The following is a 23,647-nucleotide window of genomic DNA, read 5'->3' on the forward strand; positions in this document are numbered from 1 at the left end:
GATGATTTTTCAAGCTGTCCTCATCACTCAGATTACACTCTGCTTCTAGTCTGACAAAAGGGTCTCGACCCAAAATGTCAACAATTCCTTCTCCAGAGATGCTGATTGACCCGCTCAATTACTCCAGCATTTTATGTCTTACCAGCATCTGCAGTTCCTTCCTGCACAGAAGCATATTTATTGCAGAAATGTGATATAAAGTTATTTTTTCTACTGAACATCAACATCTCTTCCCTTGATTAATAGTAAGACATTGAACAAGAATTAAATCCTTGTGTGTTCTTATGGCAGGTTTTTTACCAATGCAAGGTGGTGTTTAATATGGAAGCTGGTTAGTGTGTTCACTTTAATCTTATTGAAAATTTGCATAAAGCTAGCTGGCGGGTGCTTTCTCCTGCTCGTTTGATGTTACATCCTAGTCACCGCACAAAGCTGTAACAGCAGTAGCTTGTAAGGTCAAAGTGAACTGCAGCAATTAGTGAAAAGAAAATAATATGTCTACCTACAATTGCAGGATGTCCAATATTGTAAAATGTTTCAAACTGAATGGTTTTAAATCTCAGCATTTAAAAATCCATCTGAAGCCAAATGATTTAAACATTAATATGTGAAAACATATTTCCTTCAAGGCAGTAGATAAAGGAATTTCATAACTGCAAAATCACACAGTAAAACTAATTACTACATCACAGACTTGTATATAATCTGCGTGTATTGACATCCAATATTTTCATTCTGAAATTTACCCTCAAAGCATTTGAAACTGGTAATATGATTAGCCTATCTGACCAAAATTATGTGCATTTGGAAACATCTTAATCTGCCCTGATTTGATCCCACCAGTCTGTAACTATAAATAATTACTACTGTGCATCGCACACATCACTGCCTGTTCTACACAATTACAAAACTGATCAAGATTATAGCATTTAACAACGCATGTAGATTCACACAATGGACAGTAAACGCAACCTGTGAAAAGTAGCTTTATAAAATGCAGCATCAGTGAGAGTAATTTTAACTCCATCCTCCCCACACTCATCAATCATCCATTCTCCGGGGCAAGCAGGATGAAATGATTCTTTATAATGGGGAACTTGCTTCCCTCCCACCCTCCTTCAGTTTCAGCAGAAGTAGGTCTCCAGGTAAAGACTAATCGAGTATCAGGAACCGTGTTGCACAAACTAAAGAGACAGGTTCCTCCATTTTGAAGCAATTTTCTTCATTAAAGTTTGTGGTTCTTGGATTCCAGAACTTGGGAAAGGCCCAAAATGAAGGTAGATAAAGGATGAGTGAATGCCTTCACTGCACTGCTTGTGGGCCAGAGCAGGAAGATTGTGTGCCTCAGCGTTTTCCCTCCATTAATTCCCCCCCCCCCCTTTCCATCCCAACAATGTGGAATTTCAGTGACCAACATGCATAATTCTAATTGCAAACACCTTTTTGTTATTTGTGGTTGGTGACATCAGCAATGGATGGTCATAAGTGATAGGAGCAGAATCAGGCCATTCGGCCCATCAAGTCTACTCCGCCATTCAATCATGGCTGATCCATCTCTCCCTCCTAACCCCATTCTCCTGCCTTCTCCCCATAACCTCTGACACTTGTACTAATCAAGAATCTATCTATATCTGCTTTAGAAATATTCATTGATCCATTGGAAGTTAATTTTGGAAGATGTACAAGTACTCTGTTCGCTACAAAGCTGGGTTTGAGTAGTTCTACACTTAATAGCATTTTCTTTTTTTTTAAATGCAAATCAATTATTCCATTTCAGCTCGTGACTCCTCAATCACATAAATATTCTCCACATTACAATTTGTAGAATGCATCAAAATATGCTTGGTATTGTTTACTGTATTTATATATAAGACCTCAACTTTGAAAACATACAGCTGAGTATATTTATATGACTCATCTTTCCCAGAATCATATCATCCTAACAAGTATTTAAAATAACTGACCCCACCAAACCTTTCTTTATTCAACAGTTTTCCTCTACTAACAGTATTAATCATTTGAATAATAATTTGATATTACAAATATTATGTCAATGTCTATCAATCTGATCCAAAATGCCGGAGTAACTCGGCAGGTCAGGCAGCGTCGCTGGAGAACATGGATAGGTGACGTTTCAGGTTGGGACCCTTCTTCTGACTGGGTGTGGTGGGGAGGAGGGGAGTTGGTTGAGAGGAAGGGCAGGACAAAGCCTGGCAAAAAAATAGGTGGATAGACACAAAACGCTGGAGTAACTCAGTGGGACAGGCAGCATCTCTGAAGAGAAGGAATGGGTGACGTTTCGGGTCGAGACCCTTCTTCAGACGTAGGTGGATACAGGTGAAGGGTGTTTTTGTTAGCCAGATGGTTGGACAAAAGCCAGAGATGCAAAGAAAGAAGGTACGAGACAAAAGGATTGAAGAATTGTGAAGCTAGAGGAAGGAATGTAGATAGAGTGTGTGGGGAGAAATAGGTACAAGCAGGTCACAGGGAAAGGGGAGCGCGGAATGAAGGGGTGGGGGAGTTCACCCCTTCTCCCCCTGTACCCCACCTGGACTTATACCTATTTCTCCCCTTCCACCTGCATTCCTTCCTCTATCTTCACAATTTGCAACTATTCAATCATTTTGCCTCAAATCTTGTGTCTGTTCATCTCTGGCCTTTGTCCAACCGTCTGCATGTTAAAAACCTTGCACTCCTGTATCCACCTATTATTTCCAAAACTTTGTCCTGCCTCTCCTCTCTTCCAACTTCCTACTCCCCCCCCCTCCTCTACTACAATCAGTCTGAAGAAGAGTTCCAACACAAAATATTACCCATCCATATTCTCCAAAGATGTTGCCTGAGTTATTCCAGCTCTTTGTCATACAGACATAGAGTGATACAGTGTGGAAACAGGCCCTCCAGCCCAACTTGCCCACACCGGCCAACATGTCCCAGTTATACTAGTCCCACCTGCCTACGTTTGGCCCATATACCTCCAAACCTATCCTATCCATGTACCTGTCCAACTATTCCTTAAACATTGGGATAGTCCCAGCCTTAACTACCTCCTCTGGCAGCTTGTTCAATACCCCACCACCCTTTGTGTGAAAAAAGTTACCCCTCGGATTCCTATTGAATAATTTTCCCCTTCACTTTAAACCAATGTTCTCTGGTCCTCGATTCAAGAAACTGTGCATCCAACCAATCTGTCCCTCTCATGATTTTGTACACCTCTATAAGATCACCCCTCATCCTCCTGCGCTCAAAGGAATAAAGTCCCAGCCGACTCAACCTCTCCCTATAGCTCACACTCTCTAGTCCTGTCAACATCCTAGTTTGTGAACCAGAATTTGCATTTCCTTGTTTATGCAACAACCTGATATATATCATAACTACATATAACATTCACATTATATAATATTTGGGCACGTTTACACGTCTGCAGTTTGGAGTGTTCTAGGACTCTCTCATCTCTCATGATAATGTGGTTCTCGTAGGTAAACTAACTAATATTGTCATAGCTCTTTTAAATCTGATGTAATTCAAATTTCCTAAATTCACATTTACTTCAAGAATCATTGGTATTCATGGTATTTTAATCATTGGTATGTTGAAACCCATGTCCAGGGTCAACAAGCTGTTATCTACATTTTAAAGATTCCGTGCTCTTATTGCTTAAATATATAGAGGCATGGGAATGTGACCTTGGTTTTTTTTTTTCATTGATATATGTGCCTGAAAGTGGAAAGTTAAAGCCCTGTCCCACGGTACGAGTTCATTCCAAGAGCTCTCCCGAGTTTGCCCTGATTCAAACTCAGAGATTTACGGTAATGGCCACTCGTCGGTACTCGGGGCTCTCGTGGACATTTTTCAACATGTTGAAAAATCTTCAAGAGTCTTCCCGTGCTTACCTGCCGTTAGCGAGTCTTCCCGAGTACCTGCCGTTAGCATTATGAGCCGCTAAGAGACGTCCCCGAGCTCCGACGTACCCGCTAAGTTCATTCTCCTTGCTTACCACGAGTTTGATTTTTATTAAACTCGGGAGAGCTCTTGGAATGAACTCGTACCGTGGGACAGGGCTATTATTCTGTTAGCCAGCCTGCCTGAGTGTCTCTAAGTAAGTTGAGGTGAAGATTTGAAATACATGAACTCTTTGGTTAGAAGTTGCATTGTAACAGCAAAGACATGTAGTGCCTGGTAAGCCAAGATTATGACAGAGACAAGCTGAGTAGCAGCGGGTTTGAGTGGCTGGGATGTCCAGTTCTCAGCATCAGGCTGGGAGGTTGCAATCGGTTGCTAAGAGTGGATGAGAGTCAAGCCGCCAAGCCCCTGTCCCACTTTCACGACCTAATTGGCGACCTCTGCCGAGTTTGCCCTTGACTCATACTCGCAACATGGTCGCCACGAGGTCGTAGGAGGTCTTCGTAACTCTTCCTCATGCTCGTGAGTGGTCTCCGCGTACTCGTGGCCTCGAGTAGGTCGCGGCGTTTTTTTCAGCCTGATAAAAAATGTCCACGAGTTAAAAAAAGGTCGGAAAAAATTGATAGTTTTTATTTGTTGGTAGGTCGTAGGTAGGTGGTAGTAGGTCGTGATGATAGTCGTGGGTAGTCGTAGGTCGATAATGGGCCCGAGGGGAAAAAAGCAAATATGACATCATTTTATCATGTGAGCTAGTCATAGTTGGTCTTAGGTGTGGAAGACTGAGGTCGAGGGGGGTCATAGGAGGTCGTAGACATAGTCGTAGGAGGCCGTAGACTTGGTCGTAGGAGGTCATAGGAGGTCTTTTACTTCAGCGAGTCAACACGACCGTGACATTTTTTTCAACTCGTCTAGGGTGTTCTAAACTCGTGGATTAGGTCGTTCAAGTAGGACAGGCCCTTCAGGCTGACGATTCGTATACAGGGGACAACTTGCAGATTGGTGTGTTTCATCCTAGAGAATAGTGAGGGTATTGTACAAGGGGTGTGCAGTCTAGAGACCAGAGGACATTAGCCTACTGATTGATGCGGGGGGAGTCAGGTGCACCAGTAGCTGGAGTTCATGGATGGGATTGGCCTGAAGGAATAGTGGGTCAGATAAAAGATAGACACAAAATGCTGGAGTAACTCAGCGGGACAGGCAGCATCTCTGGAGAGAAGGAATGGGTGACGTTTCGGGTCGAGAACCTTCTTCCTGTCAGACAAAGATCAGTCTCGGAACAGGAGAGGGTCAGTATCCATCTCTGCAGTGGCTACGTTTATTTTGCACAACTCCTACCAAAGACACGTTCCCAGCAGCAAATTCCATGACCTGTGAGCTAAGTGAGTCATGTTTCAGTCGCGGAAACGTGCTTCAGAAGCACTGTAAAGACCTGCTCATGAGAGGATCAAAATCATCGAGTTAGCATCCAGGCTTGTTGCTGTCTGCAGTTTTGCAATCCAGCAATTGTGTGACCTGGGCTTTACTGCTTCCACTTCACCTGCAGGGTCAGTATATTTGTGATCTTCATGTTTTACAGTTTCTATCAGAAGTCTACCTGCCTTTCAGATTTTGATCCTGCAACCCTGTACAGCTTTGTTCTAAAGAAGAAGAAGGCAACAGAATATCAAGCCATTGCTTTTGGGTGACGTTTCGGGTCCAGACCCTACTTCAGACCCGAAACGTCACCCATTCCTTCTCTCCAGAGAGGCTGCCTGTCCCGCTGAGTTACTCCAGCATTTTGTGTCTGTCTTCGGTTTAAACCAGCATCTGCAGTTCCTTCTTACACATTGCTTTTGGGTTCCATACAGGAAGGGGAAGGAGTTATTAGCCCGGGAGTAGTTTAATCAGTGCAAAACTTATTCCGCTCTCCATGCCTAGCAGAGCCGTAACTTCAATCACCTTCTGCTCTCCCTCCCACCACCCCCTCTGCGTTCTTAAGACTTGGCAAATATCCCTGATTTCCAGGCTTGCCCTGCTGCTGGTAGCCTTTAGAAAATGCATGCCGGTGAGAATCAACTGAAGTTCATCATTAAAGTCTATCAGGAACCTGCACGGGAGTTTCATCCAAATTTAAAATCAGTCCTATGATAATTGAGTAAGAAGGAAGAAGGGTCAGTCTGACGAAGGGTCTCGACCCGAAACGTCACTTATTCCTTTTCTCTACAGATGCCGTCTGACCCGCTGAGTTACGCCAGATTTTTGTGTCTAACTGCGTAGGATGCAAAACTGGGATAACATAGAACTAGTGTACAGGTGATCATTGGTCAGCATGGACTCGATGGGCTGAAGGGCCTGTTTCGACACTGGATCTCTAAACCAAACAAAGAAGGAAACAAGGCAGCCTCCATGTGATGGGTTCTGCTTGGAATGTCCCCTGTGGTGTAACTAGCCACAAGCTACTGTGAGGTTGATTGTGCAGATACCACCACTGAACACATACAATTCCAAATAAAAACTTTCATAATCCGTGAAAGCTTGTTGTGATTTTCTTACCAGAATACTTTCAGTGCAAAATAGCTGCGTTTGCCATCATTGTTTTTTTTGTGTGTTAATTTACTGTTGGGTGCTTGGTACTTGGCTTCATTGGTAAAGGATAATTTTCTGATTCTGAACTCCATTGTGCAATCATGCTCGTAGAAAATGCAGGCTAGAATGGGGCCAAACCCGCTTAATGTCAATTCTTCTATGGGTCTTCCCTGTTCACTGAACTGAGGATAATGAGATGTTGAATAATACCCATTTTTATCTTGCCTAGGTGTGTCTGCAACATTGACTGCTCCCGCATCAGTTTCAACCCTGTATGTGCTTCTGATGGTAAATCCTATGATAACCCTTGTGAAGTTAAGGAGGCGTCCTGCCAGAATCAAAATTTCATAGAAGTGAAACATTTGGGGAGATGTCCAGGTAACTTGAACAGATTCACTAATCCTCCATGAATTGAAAATGTGTAATTTTGATCATGATTTTATTTCTATGACGCTATAAATATTCTTGTCAAAATTCATGTTGTTTTAATGGTTCACGAGGGCATATTTACTGATCCTACACTAAATTGTGTGAGCATGTGGGTTGAAGGATTGGGGTTGCAGTGTCATAGTTTTATCTGTAATTTTCACTGACTTAAATTGTAAGTTCAGTAAATGTACATGCCAATTGTTTGACATTTGCCGATGCAACACTTCAGTTTTATTCTAGTGAACCTGGCGTTTAATCCTTGCGGTGTCGTTCCATAATCATTTTTTCATCTGTACCTAAAATATGTACTGTATCTATTCAGCAGTCAAGACGTACATTGAGTTTGTCTTAATAGATCTTTCCAATTCAAAATTAGTCAACGAGAGACCACCTAAATCAGAAGTAGGTAACTTGTATGAAGAAACATCACCCGTTCCCTAGTCTGAAGAAGGGTCTTGACCGAAAACGTCACCCATTCCTTCTATCCAGAGATGCTGCCTGTCCCGCTGAGTTACTCCAGCTTTTTGCGTCTATCGAGTTAACTTAGCAGATGGTTTTCCTGGATTCATTTCTGTTATATTCATGCACGTTATCCCGCTTAGACATCACACCGAATCACAGACATTCGGCACACTATCAACGATCTAGCAAAAAAAAGAGTAATTGCCAATGCTGATTTTAGATTAAATGAATCTTGCAACCAATTTTTTCAATGAAGTGGTATAATGTGATGGGTCCTTGAATACTGCGAATAACATACAAGGTACAGACAAATATAAAACCGAGGAAGGAACAGACAACATAGCTTCTTCTTAACAAGGAAGGTTGAAAAACCTTTCCCTGTAATTACTCTTCTGCTGCACGGAACCACAATGATACCAGAGAACGAGTTAATTAATCATCCAAAATTCAATAGGATCTAATACGTTGAACAGAAAATAGCACACATGGTGTAAAGAGATAGGAAATGGAAGTTGAGAAAGAAGCTGAAGAGCGCTCAGGAGACAATGGATTGAAAACAGGACGAGAAACAATGAGCAAGAAGATTACACGATATTTAAAAAAAAATTAAAACAAAAGGAAGCAATGCGAGAAACCAGGAAAGAGGGGATGAGTTTGAGAGCAAAGTATTTCAGAAATGGAGAGCAGAATAAGTGAATGAGAGGATGTCAGGGAAAAGATGGAATGAAGGTGGATGAGGTAAAATAAAACAAAATAAAAATTGTGCAAAGTAAATAGTTGATATCTATCTATGCATATTTTAATAGCCAATGTTAATACTACGGCTGAGGAAGCATTCCAATGTCTCTACATCCTCAGATAACTACGGAAATTTGGCATGTCTCCAATTTCTTACCAATTTCTACAGATGCACCGCAGAAAGCATCCTATCTGGATGCATCACAGCTTCCAATGCCAAACTGCACTGGCCAACGGCACAAGAACTTGCAGAGAGTTGGGAATGCAGCCCTGTCCGTCATGCAAACAAGCCTCTCTCCTCCACGCGTCCCCTCCTCCCCCACCCCCATCCATCCCGTCAATCCATGCTGCATGCTACCTCAGGAAAGCAACTAAAATAATCAAGGACCACTCACACGACAAGCATTCCCTCTTCTCCCCTCCTGATGGGCTGATGATACAAAATCGTGAAAGCACTTTCCTGCAGATTCAAGAACAGTTCCTTCTCCGCTATTAACTGGTTCTTGAACGGACTCTCGCATGCTAAGAATGAATTCCGGATCCCCCACTCTGTCTCATTGCACTTTTTTACATCTGCGCTTTCTCGGTAGTTGTAGTACTATATCCGCACTCTGTTTATTTTCCCTTTTTGCACTACTTGTAGTACTCAAGTATGATATGATTTGCCTGCATAGCACGTAAAACAATGTTTTTCATCTATCTCAGTACAGGTGGCAATAATAGACCATTACCAGTAACTATACCATGATGGATACGTGTCACAATATCTCCTGTTATTTACTTTTGTGACAGTGAGAATAGTACCGATCTCAGTGCCATATATGATTGGATTGATTCCACACTCCCAGCAGGGGCCGATGCTGACAGAGAATGAAATGAGTGAAATTGTCGAGGCACAGCTTGTGATTTTCCATTCATTCATCTTAATGGATGAAAAATAACGGGTTAGATGCACAAATTTCCAACTCCTCAACGTCAGCATCGGTGTATATAGTTATCAAGACTATTTAAACGTTGTAGGTCCTTGTCTACAGAATTTATTTTAATTACCTCTTAAAAAAGTTGACCATCCATGATTTTGCCTTCTCTTCTACATCAGCTGCTAAATTCATCCAAAGACTAGTAACACAGTCTCTGCCTTAGCGCGAGTGGTGGTGCCATCGAGTGTGGCTGCCTAGCCTGCAGCTGTCTGTCCTTTCATTATTTTTGGTATTTTTAGTCTGTTCTAAAGTTTGTTTTTGGAGGTCTTTTAGTCTTTTTTATTTGGGGAAGGGGAAAATGTTTTCTTAGTCACTTCCTGATCGAGGATGCGACTATTCTCCAAGCCGCATCTTCGCCCCCCTCCTCGCGGCCTACCACCTGGATTGGCGCGGCCTTTCCTGCCGCAGACCGGCCAGAGCCTCAGCTTCAGCAGCGGCTGCGCAGCACTGGATTCCACCGCGGAGCGAGTGATGCCTTCCCGGGATCGGTTGGAGCTCCGGATTGCTGGGACTGCCGACTGTGGTCTGCGGAGCTTCCAGGCGCTGGCGGCGCTGACTTTCTAGTCACGGGCAGAGCTGACTTTCCAGTCGTGGGCGGCGTTGACTTTAACATCGCGGAGCCCTGGGATCTCTTGCCGAGGTCGCCAGCATTGAATCTCCGACCAGCTCGGCCTGTGGACTTCGGAAGCCGCGGTCTCCGGTAGGAAGCGGCCGATTCGGAGGCTCTGGGCCGCTGAGAGTGTTCTTCCGTTCGAGGGCCTGAAACATCGGGCCCGTAGTGGCGACTGCGGAGGCCTCAATGGGCCCCGACCACGGGTGAACAGAGGAAGAGGACTGAACTTTAGTGCCTTCCCTCACAGTGGGAAACGCTGTGGGGGGGGGGGGGGTTATGTTTTATGTTAAATTCTAAAGTGTTGTGTTGTATTTGTGTGCTGCATGGTAACTCAAATTTCACTGCACCAATTGGTGTATGTGACAATAAATGTCGTTTGTCCTTTGTTATCCTGTAATGTAATTACAGTCAGGTGATTCCAACATGAGCAGCATATTCAATGAATAGAACAAAATCGTGGACTCTGTACCATCTTAAACTGGAGGAGCTGTGCAGCTTTTTGGAAGTCATGGATTGTTCTGAAAAGATGGATATGGATCCATTAAAAAAAACTGAAATGCAAGGATCAGTGAACCTCATAAACGGCAATGACACTTGGGTGCTTTATAAATGGATCTGAATCCTGAAATTATGTTACACAAGCTCTGAGTTTGTCACTAATTTCCCAATAGCTTAAATAAATCAGTTCAACTTTACCATTGATGACATACCATTCTTGCCCAGTACCACCATTTGCTTGGCTCTGCAACGCTTCTCCACATTGCGATAGGAAGTTTATAAACTGACATTAGTAAGGCAGTCAGTTTTGTGTTTATGTTTTTTCAAAACCTGAAAATATACTGTGTGGTCTTCTCATGCGACAGGAAGAGAGAATGCAATGTGTTTGTTTAATTATGGAACAAGTAAAAGGTTACAGTTTTACATCACTCTTGCAGCATGTTAACATATACATAAGTTACCATCAATGTAAACTTCAATTTATGTGTAAGATTCTGGGTTCACTCACTGTTTAGTGGCTTAACGCAATGTAAATAACAATGGCAAACGCTACAGTGTTGGACGTGGAAAATGTGTGCAATATTTTTGTTTCAAAAATAAACTTTATTCAAAACATAAACAAAACAAGAACAGTGCAGAAACTCTGCAGAGACATTCTCAACGTCTATACATTCATTAGAGTTATATTTGGTAGTATTCGCAACTGACCTTAAACCAAGCACCCTTGCCAATCTCGAGGCCCTTCCCTTGGTTGAGGGGTGTCCCCACCGGACTCTGCTCCTCAATGTCCCACAGCAGGAGGACAATTATTGAATGGGTATGTTGTCAGCTATGGCTGAGTTAGAAACTGAAGATAGGCACAGAATGCTGGAGTAACTCAGCGGGGCAGGCAACATCTCTGGAGAGAAGGAACGTGTGACGTTTCGGGTCGAGACCCTTCTTCAGTCTGACTCGAAACGTCACCCATTCCTTCTCTCCAGAGATGCTGCCTGTCCCGCTGAGTTACTCCAGCTTTTTGTGTCTATCTTTGGTTTAAACCAGCATCTGCAGTTCCTTCCTACACGCTTAGTTAGTAACTCTCTATTCTGAGTTAGAAGGCAATGAGTTCAAATCCCATTTCAGAGACTGTGTGTTTTGAGATCATTGATTGAGTTAAAGTGCACACAGGAAATGGAAAATATTTATGCAGTCAGATTATTTTGTTATTGCCGATCCTACTGGTTGGAAGTTCCCTGTATCTCACTGGGTTTAGGCTGTAAATTACTCCCTGCTTCGACTACAAAATGTTTTCTCTTTCAGGTAGCTTTCTAATAACTAAATTGGGGACATTGTTGATAACAATTTTTGCAATGTTATCTTCCAACCAACAAGGGTACTAAGGCTTTGAGACTGATTTTGCCTAAAGAATGAAACAAAATCATGACTGAATATCAGACACTGTTTCAAAATGATCAATTCTGGCAATATTCAGCATAGTTACAATTATTGAAAATTTTAAATGGTTAAATGAAATTAGGTGATGATAGCCAATGTTTTAATAGTTTCATCATTTTTATTTAAAATATATGATTTTTATACATTCCCCACAGTACAATATATTTTCTTGGGTGAATCCTACAAGAAATTCATTCAAAATGTACGTATTGTAGCTCAGTGAAGCAATTCTCAACTCACACTACCATGCATTTCAATGCATGGCATTTTAAACAAATGGAGACTACCAACAATATTTCTATTGTTTACTGAAAAGAAAAAAAACATCTATTTCTGAGAAAATGCAATCGACACACGGTTTATGTGGCCGTTAGCATCATTTATCTTTGTGATGTTAGAAACATAGAAAAATAGGTGCAGGAATAGGCCCTTTGGCCCTTCGAGCCAGCACCACCATTCAATATGATCATGGCTGATCATCTAAAATCAGTACCCCATTCCTGCTTTTTCCCCATATCCCTTGATTCCGTTAGCCCTAAGAGCTTCATCTAACTCTCTCCATTGAAAACATCCAGTGAATTGGCAGAGGATTCCACAGATTCACAACTCTTGCTTGAAATAAAGAGGAAAGCCATCCATGGAAGGACCTGGCTGCCTGGCAGGTCTGCCATTGACAATGTCCATGGGGATGCCACTGGTCCTGATATTTTTATCCAACAGGAAAGATTAATAGTAAGATTAAACGAGAACTTACCAGTTTGAAGTTTGATCTGTATTTTATGAGGAGTTACGATGAGGGACTACGTGAAGAACCCCGCCAGGACACATGCGTGTCATTCTTCAAAGCAGCGGTGTGAAATCACAGATAACTGTAATGACTAAACATAGTAAGATTAGAGAAGAGATACCAGTTAAGTATATGATCAGGGTGGGAGCGGAGGGCACGTAATCCCTCATCGTAACTCCTCATAAAATACAGATCAAACTTCAAACTGGTAAGTTCTCGTTTAATCTTACTATTTTACTTCGGAGTCACGTGAGTGGCTACGTGAAGATTTTAAAGCTCTGTGATTTCATGCCGTGGAAACGAGTCCATGCATCACGTCTGCCTTGACTGGGAGGAATTGTGTTAACATAATTTGGACATGAATTCGACATTGAAATCATAAAATTGTTTAACACAAATTTATAACCCCTTTTTATGGGTTTAAATTAATTTACAGAACTTAAATTGTTTCTGCAAACGTTCCAGGTTTCATTACTGGTTTATTATAAAATAATTGGAATGTTTTCCCCTCCAGACCATCCTGCTGCCTTGAGGATTTGGTCCATTGGTACATCCAACTGTATCGCTGCCAATGTAGCTGCAGCCCTGGTGGAAAGAGATTTTAAAAAATTAGTATCCACCCCAGCCTGTGTTAGCACCTGTTTCAGCCATCTGGAGATGGTCTGGACCGTCACTCTTGGTGTGGTTGCTAGTGGCTGACCAAAATGTGCCTTTTCATTGCCTCTTAGGATATTCTTTTTCTCCGTGTATAACGACAGATGTCTTATTATACACAGACGGTCATCTGTTGGGTATGACCTAATTGTATATTGAGGCCTGCTGATCCCTTTTCTGTTCTGCTTACTATCTCATAAATATGAAACGTAATATTTTCTGTTGAGGAAGTCATGTTGTCCAGTCTAGTTTTTGCAGTGACTGTATCCTCTGTGCCGTGACCAATACCATTAGCATGACTGTTTTAATGTCAGTCTGTGTAGGGACAGAACTGTTGCTGGAGACCAATTCCTGAGCATCTTCAGGATTATTCTCACATCCCATATTTGGGAGTATCTGGTTCCCCTCATAGGTTTTGTACCAGTGGGTGAGTCCCAACAGTGTAATGGTCTGTCCCCTGCCATAGGTAAGTCGATAGGGCACTTCTGGCGCAGTTGATGGCATTGTAACTGGGCCCCTCATCATAGTGGAGGCCTGCCAGATATTCCAGAACAGACGGGATGTTCATGTCTTTGATACCATGTTTGATACCACTGGGAACCATGGTTGTGTAGGCCAATCGGGTACTACCAATACCAGATGCAGAGTCTTGTTGTATTTCCTTAATACCCGACTGATGAGGCAGGAAAGGAGGGAATGCGTAATAAACAATTCCCCCCCCCCCCCCCCCCCCCCCCCCCAATGCAGCGAAAATGCATCTGTCGCCGCTGCCCCAGGGTCTGGTTCCCATGTAACATAATTTGATAACTGGTGGTTAAGTCTGGATGCGAATAAATCGATATCTGGTGTTCCATATTTTGCTGTGATATCAGCAGTACTATTTTATTCAACATCCATTTGGTGTTTTCATTAAATTTGCGTGACCTGGTGTCTGCCACTGAATTTAGCCTTCCTGGTAGGTAAGTGGCTGATATCCAAATATCTCTCTGGATACACCATTGCCAATTTGTATAGCCAGATTGTCACATGATGTCGATTTGTTTCCACCCTGTGGTTAATGTATGCTACCACGGTGGTATGGTATTGGTGGCTCCCCACCCAAGTGCACTGGCATCAGTTTGTAGTACCATGGAAGGGTTACTGACAATGATTGGATTGGAACAAGGCCAGATGTTATCTATCCGCCATTTTAGTTCCATTTTAGCTTGGTTGGTAGTTTCACAGATCTGTCAAAGTGACCTGCATAATTTAGAGTGCTTGTATTTTGCTCTCTGTATGTGTTGGTAATGTAGAGGTCCAAATTGAGTGGCTGGAAAGGCAGCCATCATTATGCCAATTACTTTAGCTACCAATCTGATGGATGGTTTGCTGATGTCAGTGAGGTTATTGCAAGCCTCTATTAAATCTCTAGCCTTTCCCTTAGGCAGAGTCACCGACATGTGAACTGAGTCAATGGTGAAACCCCAGGTAGTCCATAGTAGTGGAAGGCGTTAGTTTAGATTTAACTGGATGAAAAATGAATCCCAGTTTTCCAAATAACTTTTTTGTGGCTGTTACAGGTTGTTTGGCCAATTCCAAAGTTTTGCCCACAATGAGTATGTCATCTAAATATGCCATGACCATGTGTGTACGTTTCCGTATAAACGCTAGGGCTGGTTTCAAAATTTTTGTGAACAGCCTGGGGCTGATGATAACCCATTTGGCAGTGCTTTATACTGTCAGAGTTGTACCATCCAGTTGAATTTTAAGTAACATCTGTGGTCACCTCGTATAGGCACTGAATAGTAAGCATCTTTTAAATCGATGCTGGCCATTGAAGTAACCTTCGGAAATTAATTGTTAAGCAGTAACAAAGGTATCCATTTTGTCAGATCTATGATGATGCGATAACCATCATCTTTTTTGTTTTTGATAAATATATTGGACACGAATTCTAATGGTTCGTGTTGAGTTTTCTCAATTACACCTTTTATGTGAAGCCGCTTCAGTTGAGCTTGCGCTTTTGATTTTCCTTTATCAGAAGGCACGAACATTCAGTTCAGTATATGTTGAACTGGAGGGCTGTACTTGTGTATAAACTCTGTTGTATATCCCTGGATACTGCTTAAGATGTAAGTATCGGTTGTTATCATGCTCCATGCATTCAGAAAAGAGTGTAATCTCCACCCAATCTCCGTGCCCACTGTATATTGTAGGGAACCAGACCCACCTACCTCCATAGTTACCAGTGGCAGGTTTACTTTTTGTAGGTTCTTCGCTGCTGTTGTAGCGCTGGGGTCTGGATTTTCGGTTTGGTTGGCGTTGGAGGTCCCCGCATCTTCCAAGAAGGCCGGTCTGGGCCATGGCCTAAAAAGACTCATGTTTTGGGTACCGGTCCTTCAAGCTTTCACCAGTTCTGCTGGTGGGTGCGTGGGGGTGCTGTCGTTGGCCGTAGTGGGTTCCAGTAGGTTCTCTTGTTCCTGCACCCCCTGCACACTTGTCTTTTCTTCTGCGGACCCCTCTTCCAGGTCAGCCCAGAACTGACCCGCAGTGCTCCCCTCTGATGAGGTAGAAGCACTGTGCAGCCCTTCAAGAGGTACTGCTGTGGGTTTATCATAGGGCCCACAGTGACCCGACTCCATCTCCCGGAGTCTGTCACGTTGGAGCAAAGCTCCATACACCGCTTCTATCTGCTCCAGCGCTCTCGGGCGCTGGCCGCCCGCGGTTGTTCAAAGTCTGACTCCTCTGAGTCCACGACCTTGTTGGTTTTGTGTCTAGCCTTTCCGCCCGGCCGCGTGGATTTGGCCGGTGCGGAGGCGACATCGGGCACAGCTGATCCCACTACGGGTGATCCAAGTGCCGCTGGCTGCTGCTGGCTGCCCGCTGCTCCACGGTCCTCCTTCTCCAGCTTTGTCCTTACTGTCCTTCCGTGGAGTGGATATGGCCGGTATGGAGGACATCTGGCATAGCTGATTCCATCTAGCCCACCAGCTTTGTCGCAGCCCGTTGGTTTCTGCACCTGCAATCAGCATGGTAAATACAAAAAAGACCGCAGCTCTTACCTTACCTGCAGGTCCAGGTTAAAATTGTTGCTACGGGTGAACGTCGTTCCACCCCGTCTGCTGCCATTATTGACTGGTCAAAAGTCAACCGCCCCATTTGAATAGTCTCCCGCCCGGCCGTGATGTTCTGGCCGGCGCGGGACCAAAAGTCGGCACAGCTCTTCCCATTACGGGAGATTAACGTGCCTTTGGCTGCTGCTGCCGGCTGCCTGCGACTCTGCTGTCTTCCCCAGCCAGCTTCACTAGCAGCACTTGTGGACACTCCTTTGTCCAGCTTCCCCTCCTGTAAAGACCCGGCGCGGGGAAACATTAGTTTTGCTCCCTCTCCCGCCCGGTCCGGTGCGGGAGTGAGTCGGGAGTGAAAGTCGGGCACAGCTGTTCCCATTACGGGAGATTAACGTGCCTTTGGTTGCTGCTGCCGGCTGCCCGCGACTCCGCGGTCCTCCCCTGCCAGCTTCACTAGCAGCACTTGTGGACACCACTTTGTCCAGCTTCCCCTCCTGTGAGAAAACCCAGCGCGGGGAAACATTAGTTTTTTGCTTCCCTCTCCCGCCCGGCCGGGCCCGGTGCGGGAGCGAGTCGGGAGCGAAAGTCGGGCACAGCTGTTCCCATTACGGGAGATTAGCGTGCCTTTGGCTGCTGCTGCCGGTTGTCCGCGGTTCTCCCCCGCAGGCTTTCCCGCAGCCTTCATGGATCCGGTCCATGTTTCCACCTAAAAGGTGAGTGGAAGGAACGCAGAGTCTTCTTACCTGCTGTTCCTGGTTTTCAAATTTTGCCGCTAAGGGAACGTCGTTCCCCCTGCTGTGACTTGTTGCAATGCGTGTAGCGATATGACACGCATGCGTCCTGGCGGGGTTCTTCACGTAGTCACTCACGTGACTCCGAAGTAAAATGTCAAACAAACCTGCACTTAATGCTTATTTCATTGAGTACCGCAAGCCTCCAATCCTCCACAATATATTTTATTTGCAGCTCATTATCAAGGAAGAATATTCTGGAAAATTACCTACCATTAACTAGCAAATCTATCCTTATTGATACACACATAACCCAGAGGACAGTGCATTCCATGTCAGGATGATTAATTTAAGAATAAGGCTTTAAATGAAATGCCTTTGCACGAATATTTAACTAATAAATGAAGCTAAATGAAATGCTGATCAGCCCCTGTTGATTTATACAGGTCAAATATTTAGACGTTTTCCAGTTTATTTTTAGACATAACTAATGGAAACGTCCAGCACTGAAATGTTATATGTTCACAATGCAGGTGACATTCCTTGGTCACGAGTAATGTTCAGTTGCTAAGTCAGATTTCTAACTTTCTTTGAACAGAGAATGTGACGGTAGGTACAAAAGCAGAAGATGGACTTTTTGCAAGAACTGATTATACAGGTATAGTATTTATTTTAAACATTTTTGAGAGCTCTGCATGCTTTTTCCAGCAACATATTTTTTTAAGAAAGTTTTAAGTTTGAGAGATTTTATTCCCTTATTAATAAGAACAAGAAACATGCAAATTCTCTACATTTCATCAACTCATAGTCTCTAGCGTGAAAAATATTACAGGTTGTCATATTTATTGCTATTTTTCACAGCTCAGCATTTTTTTTCCTTTGCAGTCTGCAAGTGACAGTTTTTAAAAGTGAAATTAAGAATTTCTTAATGCTTAGTTGCTGTGCTTGATCAACGTGGTAAATAGGGCGTCACAGTTAACCAGGATGTGTTTCACAATGGAGAACTCTTTTTGTAAAAGTTGTGTGGACAGGGAAGATGAGTTATCAACATGCCCAGATGGAAGATGAGGCCATGTTCCGCAAGCTGTATTAGGTTTCATAATAACACTGTAACAAACCACAGACAGGTCAGAGTACGAGTATTGCTTACTTGAAAGATAAAGCAGCTATTTCAGGATTAAAATGGCAGGCACTAAAGTAGCCAGGATTTAAAGTAGCAGGCACTAGGATGCAGGAGACCACCCTTTCCCACAAGGTGCACCAACAAGCTGGTCTTTCAATTTGCATTCGGTTCCTCCACTGTTGAAGAAACTGCATTGTGAACATTGCATGCTATACAATAGACTGGCACAAGTGCAAGTGAATTGATGCTTCGTGTGAAAGGATTGCTTGGGTCCCCCGGATGGTAGAAAGGGAAGAGGTGACAAGGCAGATGTTGGGTCTTCTGTAGTTACACTGAAAAGTTCCAAAGCCAAGGTAACTGGGACAAAGAGGGGACCAGGGAGCTTCAAAGTGAACAGTACCTTCAAGCGCAAGGGTAGAATGGTCCAATACATGTGGTGGATTGTGGAGTGGAAGATGAAACTAGATGGAGGGGAACTCTGTTCTTGCTCTGTCCAGGAGGAAAGGAGATGAGAGCAGAGGTCTCGCCCCACGCCACAGGAATATCTCCACTATGGTTCAGGAAGAAGGAAGATGGTTTAGAGCAGTGGTTCCCAACCTTTTTTAGCTCATGGCCCTCTTAGGATCTTTTAATTTTTCTGTGCCCCCCCCATGACATTATTAGCGGAAAAAAAGTACTTCAATATTATAATACCTTCCATAAAAATATCAGTGTCTATTAATTGCACATATATTCTCTTTTATTCTATTCCACAAACATCAAAAATATTTCAACTACATAGATTTAAATTTATTAGAACTGAAATTTAGGAGGCAACAGGGTGGTAGCTCTATGGCCCCCTTCATTGAACCTGTGGCCCCCTAAATTCCAAAATTTTTCTGTGGCCCCCCTGAAATTTGCCATGGATATGACCCCAGGTTGGGAATCACTGGTTTAGAGGCACTAAAGAGGATCTGGAGAAAGAAGAACATTTTTATGGTGGAAATTATAGCAACTGCACACACAAATACAAACTATAAACACATTATTCAGTCATTCCTTGTGCAGAAATGTATAAACAACAAAACTGCATTGCCTTTATGATTCTGTTTTTTTTAGCATAATGTCTGACACTGCAGCTTTCACTTTTTTTCCAAATTGTACCCTTGATAAATCTAATCTTGATCCTATCCATTTAACAGTCAGAACTCTTACAAAATGTGTCCACCCTTGGTCTATGTAGATATAAATACATTTATTTTTTAATTGGACTCACATTTTTTTTAATTTTGCTTTTCAGAAAAAAATGCCAATAAATTAGAAAATCCAGCCCAAGGATTATTTATTCCATGTCCCAATCTCTTTGATGATCATTGTCTACATGGAAAATGTGAATATTTGATTAACAAACAGGAACCATCTTGCAGGTAACACATGAAAACAAGAACATTTTACAATCTCGTCATAAACACCCCTTGTATCAATTAATTTCTCTGTCCAATTTATTTTTACAGTTGCGAAGCAGGTTTTAAAGGACCACGCTGTGAACAAAAGGAGTTTAATGTTTTGTATGTAGTACCTGGAGCTGGGAAACTTCAGTATGTCTTAATAGCATCCATCATTGGAGCTGTGCAGGTGGCCATCATTTTGATTGTAGTTCTTTGCATAACAAGGTAATGTTAATCAAACAATGATAGGCATGTCTTTGATTTCCATTGCACCATCTTGGACTAACTGCGTGGGAAATATCAGTCTTTGAATGAAACTGCCACATTTTAGACACCTGGGATCACCACTCTCACAGCCCTGGGTTGCAGGGAGAGTATCTGCTGTGCAGTGATGATCTTAATTTGAAAGAGGACGGGTTTGGCATGTTGGTTCCTTAATTGAAGAGTCACAAGAGACTGCAGGTGGTGGAATCTTGAAAAACACACTGCTAAGGCAGAATCTGTGGAAGGAAATGGACAGACGACGTTTTCAGTCAGGGCCCTTCAGTCTTAAATATCATCTGTCTGGTTCCTTCTACAGTTCTTGCCTGGCTCGTTGAGTACCTCCAGCAATTTGTTTATCGTTGAAGATTCCAGCATCCGCAGTCTTTTGTGTCTCCACTGTTGCTGATTCAGTCCAACAAGCCAGTGGCAGGAACGGGCTTTTCTATCTTCTGCTTTTGTCTTGTACTGAAAAGGGCCATTGTTTAATTTGGATATGTACCTGCCTATTTTTTATAACACTCTCAACAAGATAAAACAGTTTCACGAGATTTCTAGCTATGACCATCATTCTGTGATGTCCTGCTGAAAAATCGCCTTTTTGTTGTAAGCAATAATAAGAGAACTGGCTTTGGAGGTGTTGATTAGCATGTCTAACACCCTTCATAGATGCTCACATGTAAAGGATCAACATTTGTATGCAATCCCAGAGGATTACAGATATCCGCAGAGCTTGATATGGCTATTGATTCTTCACTTAGATTTCAATTACTCAATTTATAGATTTATCTGATCAGATCAAAACATAGAAAAATACATGCAGGAGCTAGCACAGCCATTCAATATGATCATGGCTGATCATCTAAAATCAGTACCCCGTTCCAGCTTTTCCCCCCATATCCCTTGATATGTCCCTTGATATTGTTCATATCATGCACATTGGACGAAAGATTAGAGGCCAAAAAGCACTGAGCATGAGGTGTGTGTTAAAAATACTCAGCGTGTCTCTATAATGTACAATGTCTGTTAGTCATTTATTCTCAATTGGAAATGTTATGAAAATGTGCACACTGCTGCGAAGTAAAATATAATTCTCCTGCCCCATGAATTAGTGATATTTTTTATTGTTATCTGCAGAAAATGTCCTCGGGGCAACAGAATTCAAAGACAGAAGCAAAATGCGACACACTACAGTTCTGACAACACCACAAGAGCATCTACAAGATTAATTTAAAGCAAGCATGATTGTACAGCTGCAAAAGTAATTACACAAAGCTCGGACTATTGATTATCATACAAAATGGAACAACACATGTTGCCTTGCATTTGTGTTATACTACACCAATGAATACATATACTACAGTTATATTTGATTATGTCTGGATATATTTCAAATAGTATATAATGTCTTGATGTGTTTTTTCTGTAATAAATAAATAAATGGTTAACAATTTATATCACTTGATTTAGTTTGCACATGAAGTACTATAAAGCTGGACTAATGAAAAATAAATACTTCGATGATGTTTCTTAATTTTTTAAAGATGAAATGTGCTATTGATTTTTTTTTTTAAAGCAAGCAATTTGTATTGTCCGGTCAGGTTTTGCCTTTGTTAACTAGAGAAAATGAGGATCTATGAAGTTGTTCATTGAAAATTAATTTATGGAAGCTATGAGTTAAAGACCAAGAGGTTCAACGTTAATTTTTTACTCGCTTGTAATGAAGGCCATTGAGCTTTAAAACCTCCATTATACTATAATGGCAGTGCTGTTTATTTGGATTCAGTAGTAATGTATACATACCAGTATAATACTGCATAAAAAAATCTGTCAACAAGGCTCTCTTTGTTTAAACGGATAACCTCCATAAATGTCATTAGTGAAGTATCCTATTTTATATTGTGTGTGTGCTTATGCACTTGCATAAATCAGTGTACCTTTTACATGAATACAAGAGCTTTCATTATGAACAACTTTTATCACTTGGTTAGAGATTACCTAGCCTGGTTAGTAAAAAAACAATGGTTTAAATGTGATTCATTGACCAAAGTGGTAGAAATTAGAGGATCACACACATACTTTTTGATAATGCCAGGATAATTAGAGCGTTGTTTTGCTCTGTTAAGGATCCTCATTTGAAATGTACATTTCCAGTGCTAACGTTTCATAATAAGATGACAAAAATAAAAATATTACAGCAGCAATAGGTAGTTCTGAATTGTTTTCTTACTCTCTGTTTGCCACCATTCTAGTCTAGAGATTGGATCCATTTGTACGTAAATTGCATTCACAAGTCACAGATCTGAGTGGTTGGCCTGAATATCTCTGTGTCCGATTCACTTTGTTATGGCTGACATTTTCCCAGCTTCAGTTGCAGGTCTACAGTGTGGTGACGTGAAATGGAGCTTCTGGGAGCGCGTTTTAACCATTATTGATCATTCCCATAAATAAGGAGCAACATTGAAATATCACTGGAAGAGTCCCTGCTCTCTTGCTTTACCGCAACCTGCCTGCCTCTCTTTAAGATGGTCAGCATTGTAGAAAATATATTAGCGATTCCCTCTATTCGCAGCCCTTCCATACAAATCAAATCTGATCTTTGTGCTGCCATCACTAATCCCTTGATCATTCTGAACCTCACAGTAGCTTGTGGCTAGTTACACCACAGGGGGCATTCGAGGCAGACCCCATCACATGGAGGCTGCCTTGTTTCCCCCATTGTTTACTTTAGAGATACAGTGTCGAAACAGACCCTTCAGCCCACCGAGTCCATGCCGACCAATGATCTTCTGTACACTAATTCTATGTTATCCCAGTTCTGCATCCTACACATGGTGGAGTTAGACCACACTGACGCAGAAATGAACAAATTCAGGTGTCCCTAGCACAAGATGGCTCGGGTTCCTACGCAATGCTGCAAAGATACATTGCAAGCAGATTGACAGCATCCTGCGCTTTGACTATGAGTTGAAAGCTCGAGGGCATCTCAAGCCAGGAGAAACTCAGGAAAACTTTCCTGAGTGATATTAATTGACCTGGAGATAGACACAAAACGCTGGAGTAACTCAGCGGGTCAGACATCTCCAGAGGAAAGAAATAGGTGATGTTTCGGGTCGAGACCATTCTTCAGACATATTACACACTAAGGACAATTTACAGAAGCCAATTAACCTACAAATTTGGACGTCTTTGGGAAATGGGTGGAAACCGAAGCACCCAGAGAAAGCCCACACCCTCACATGGAGCGCGTACAAACTCCATACAGACAGCTCCTGTAGTTGGGATCAAACCCAGGTCTCTGGCACTGTAAGGCAACTATACTGCTGCGCCACTGTGTTTTTCCCCTCCCGCATATTTCCCTTGCATCCAAGGCAGCCTTTTCTGCAGCTGCTCTGGGACGGTGGCTTATCGTGGGAATGATGGTGTCAGCTCTGATGTACCAGTAATCAGCATTACGGTAATGCATCAGATTCCACTTTACTGCTTGATTCAGGGTACAGCAACATCTAAGCAACCATTTATGAGTCCAATTCCATTAATTATTGCAGTTGTTCCATGTGTCCATTGGTGCTATGCACAAATATTTACCTCCCCAAAAGTGGGAGAAATCCAGGTTCTAGTCCATCTGTGTCCTGAACTAGCTTGTGTAACATTTAAGAAACATTTAGATAGGTACATGGATGGGACAAGTTCAGAGGGATATGGTCAAATGCAAGCAGGTGGGACTAGTGTGGATGGGACATACTGGCTGGTGTGGGCAAGTTAGGCCGAAGTGCATGTTTCCATGCTGTAAAGGGCCTGTCCCACTTTATACAACTTCATTCACGACCTCTGCCGAGTTTGCCCTTGACTCATACTCGCAGCATGGTCGTCACAAGGTCGCAGCAGGTCGTGATGCTCGTCGTAGGTACTTGTGGCATCAAGTAGGTCGGGGCGTTTTTTCAACATGATGAAAAATGTCCACAAGTAAAAAAGGTCGTGAATTAGGTCGTGAA

The 23,647-nt window shown here is 42.6% G+C and overlaps 1 protein-coding gene across 1 annotated transcript in view; it reads left to right on the forward strand.

Annotated features, from left to right (window-relative positions):
- The window catches only part of tmeff2 (transmembrane protein with EGF like and two follistatin like domains 2), an 86,236-nt gene extending 64,380 nt beyond the window's left edge, over window positions 1–21,856 (forward strand). Inside the window, exons 6-10 of the mRNA XM_033023738.1 lie at window positions 6,698–6,846; window positions 17,440–17,499; window positions 19,244–19,370; window positions 19,458–19,616; window positions 20,790–21,856. Coding sequence (XP_032879629.1) covers window positions 6,698–6,846; window positions 17,440–17,499; window positions 19,244–19,370; window positions 19,458–19,616; window positions 20,790–20,886 — 592 coding nt within the window. The 3' untranslated portion in view covers window positions 20,887–21,856. The remainder of the gene's footprint in view (window positions 1–6,697; window positions 6,847–17,439; window positions 17,500–19,243; window positions 19,371–19,457; window positions 19,617–20,789) is intronic.
- Window positions 21,857–23,647: the final 1,791 nt, after the last annotated feature.

Source organism: Amblyraja radiata, chromosome 7 (genome assembly GCF_010909765.2).
Source record: "Amblyraja radiata isolate CabotCenter1 chromosome 7, sAmbRad1.1.pri, whole genome shotgun sequence".
Lineage (NCBI taxonomy): Eukaryota > Metazoa > Chordata > Chondrichthyes > Rajiformes > Rajidae > Amblyraja > Amblyraja radiata.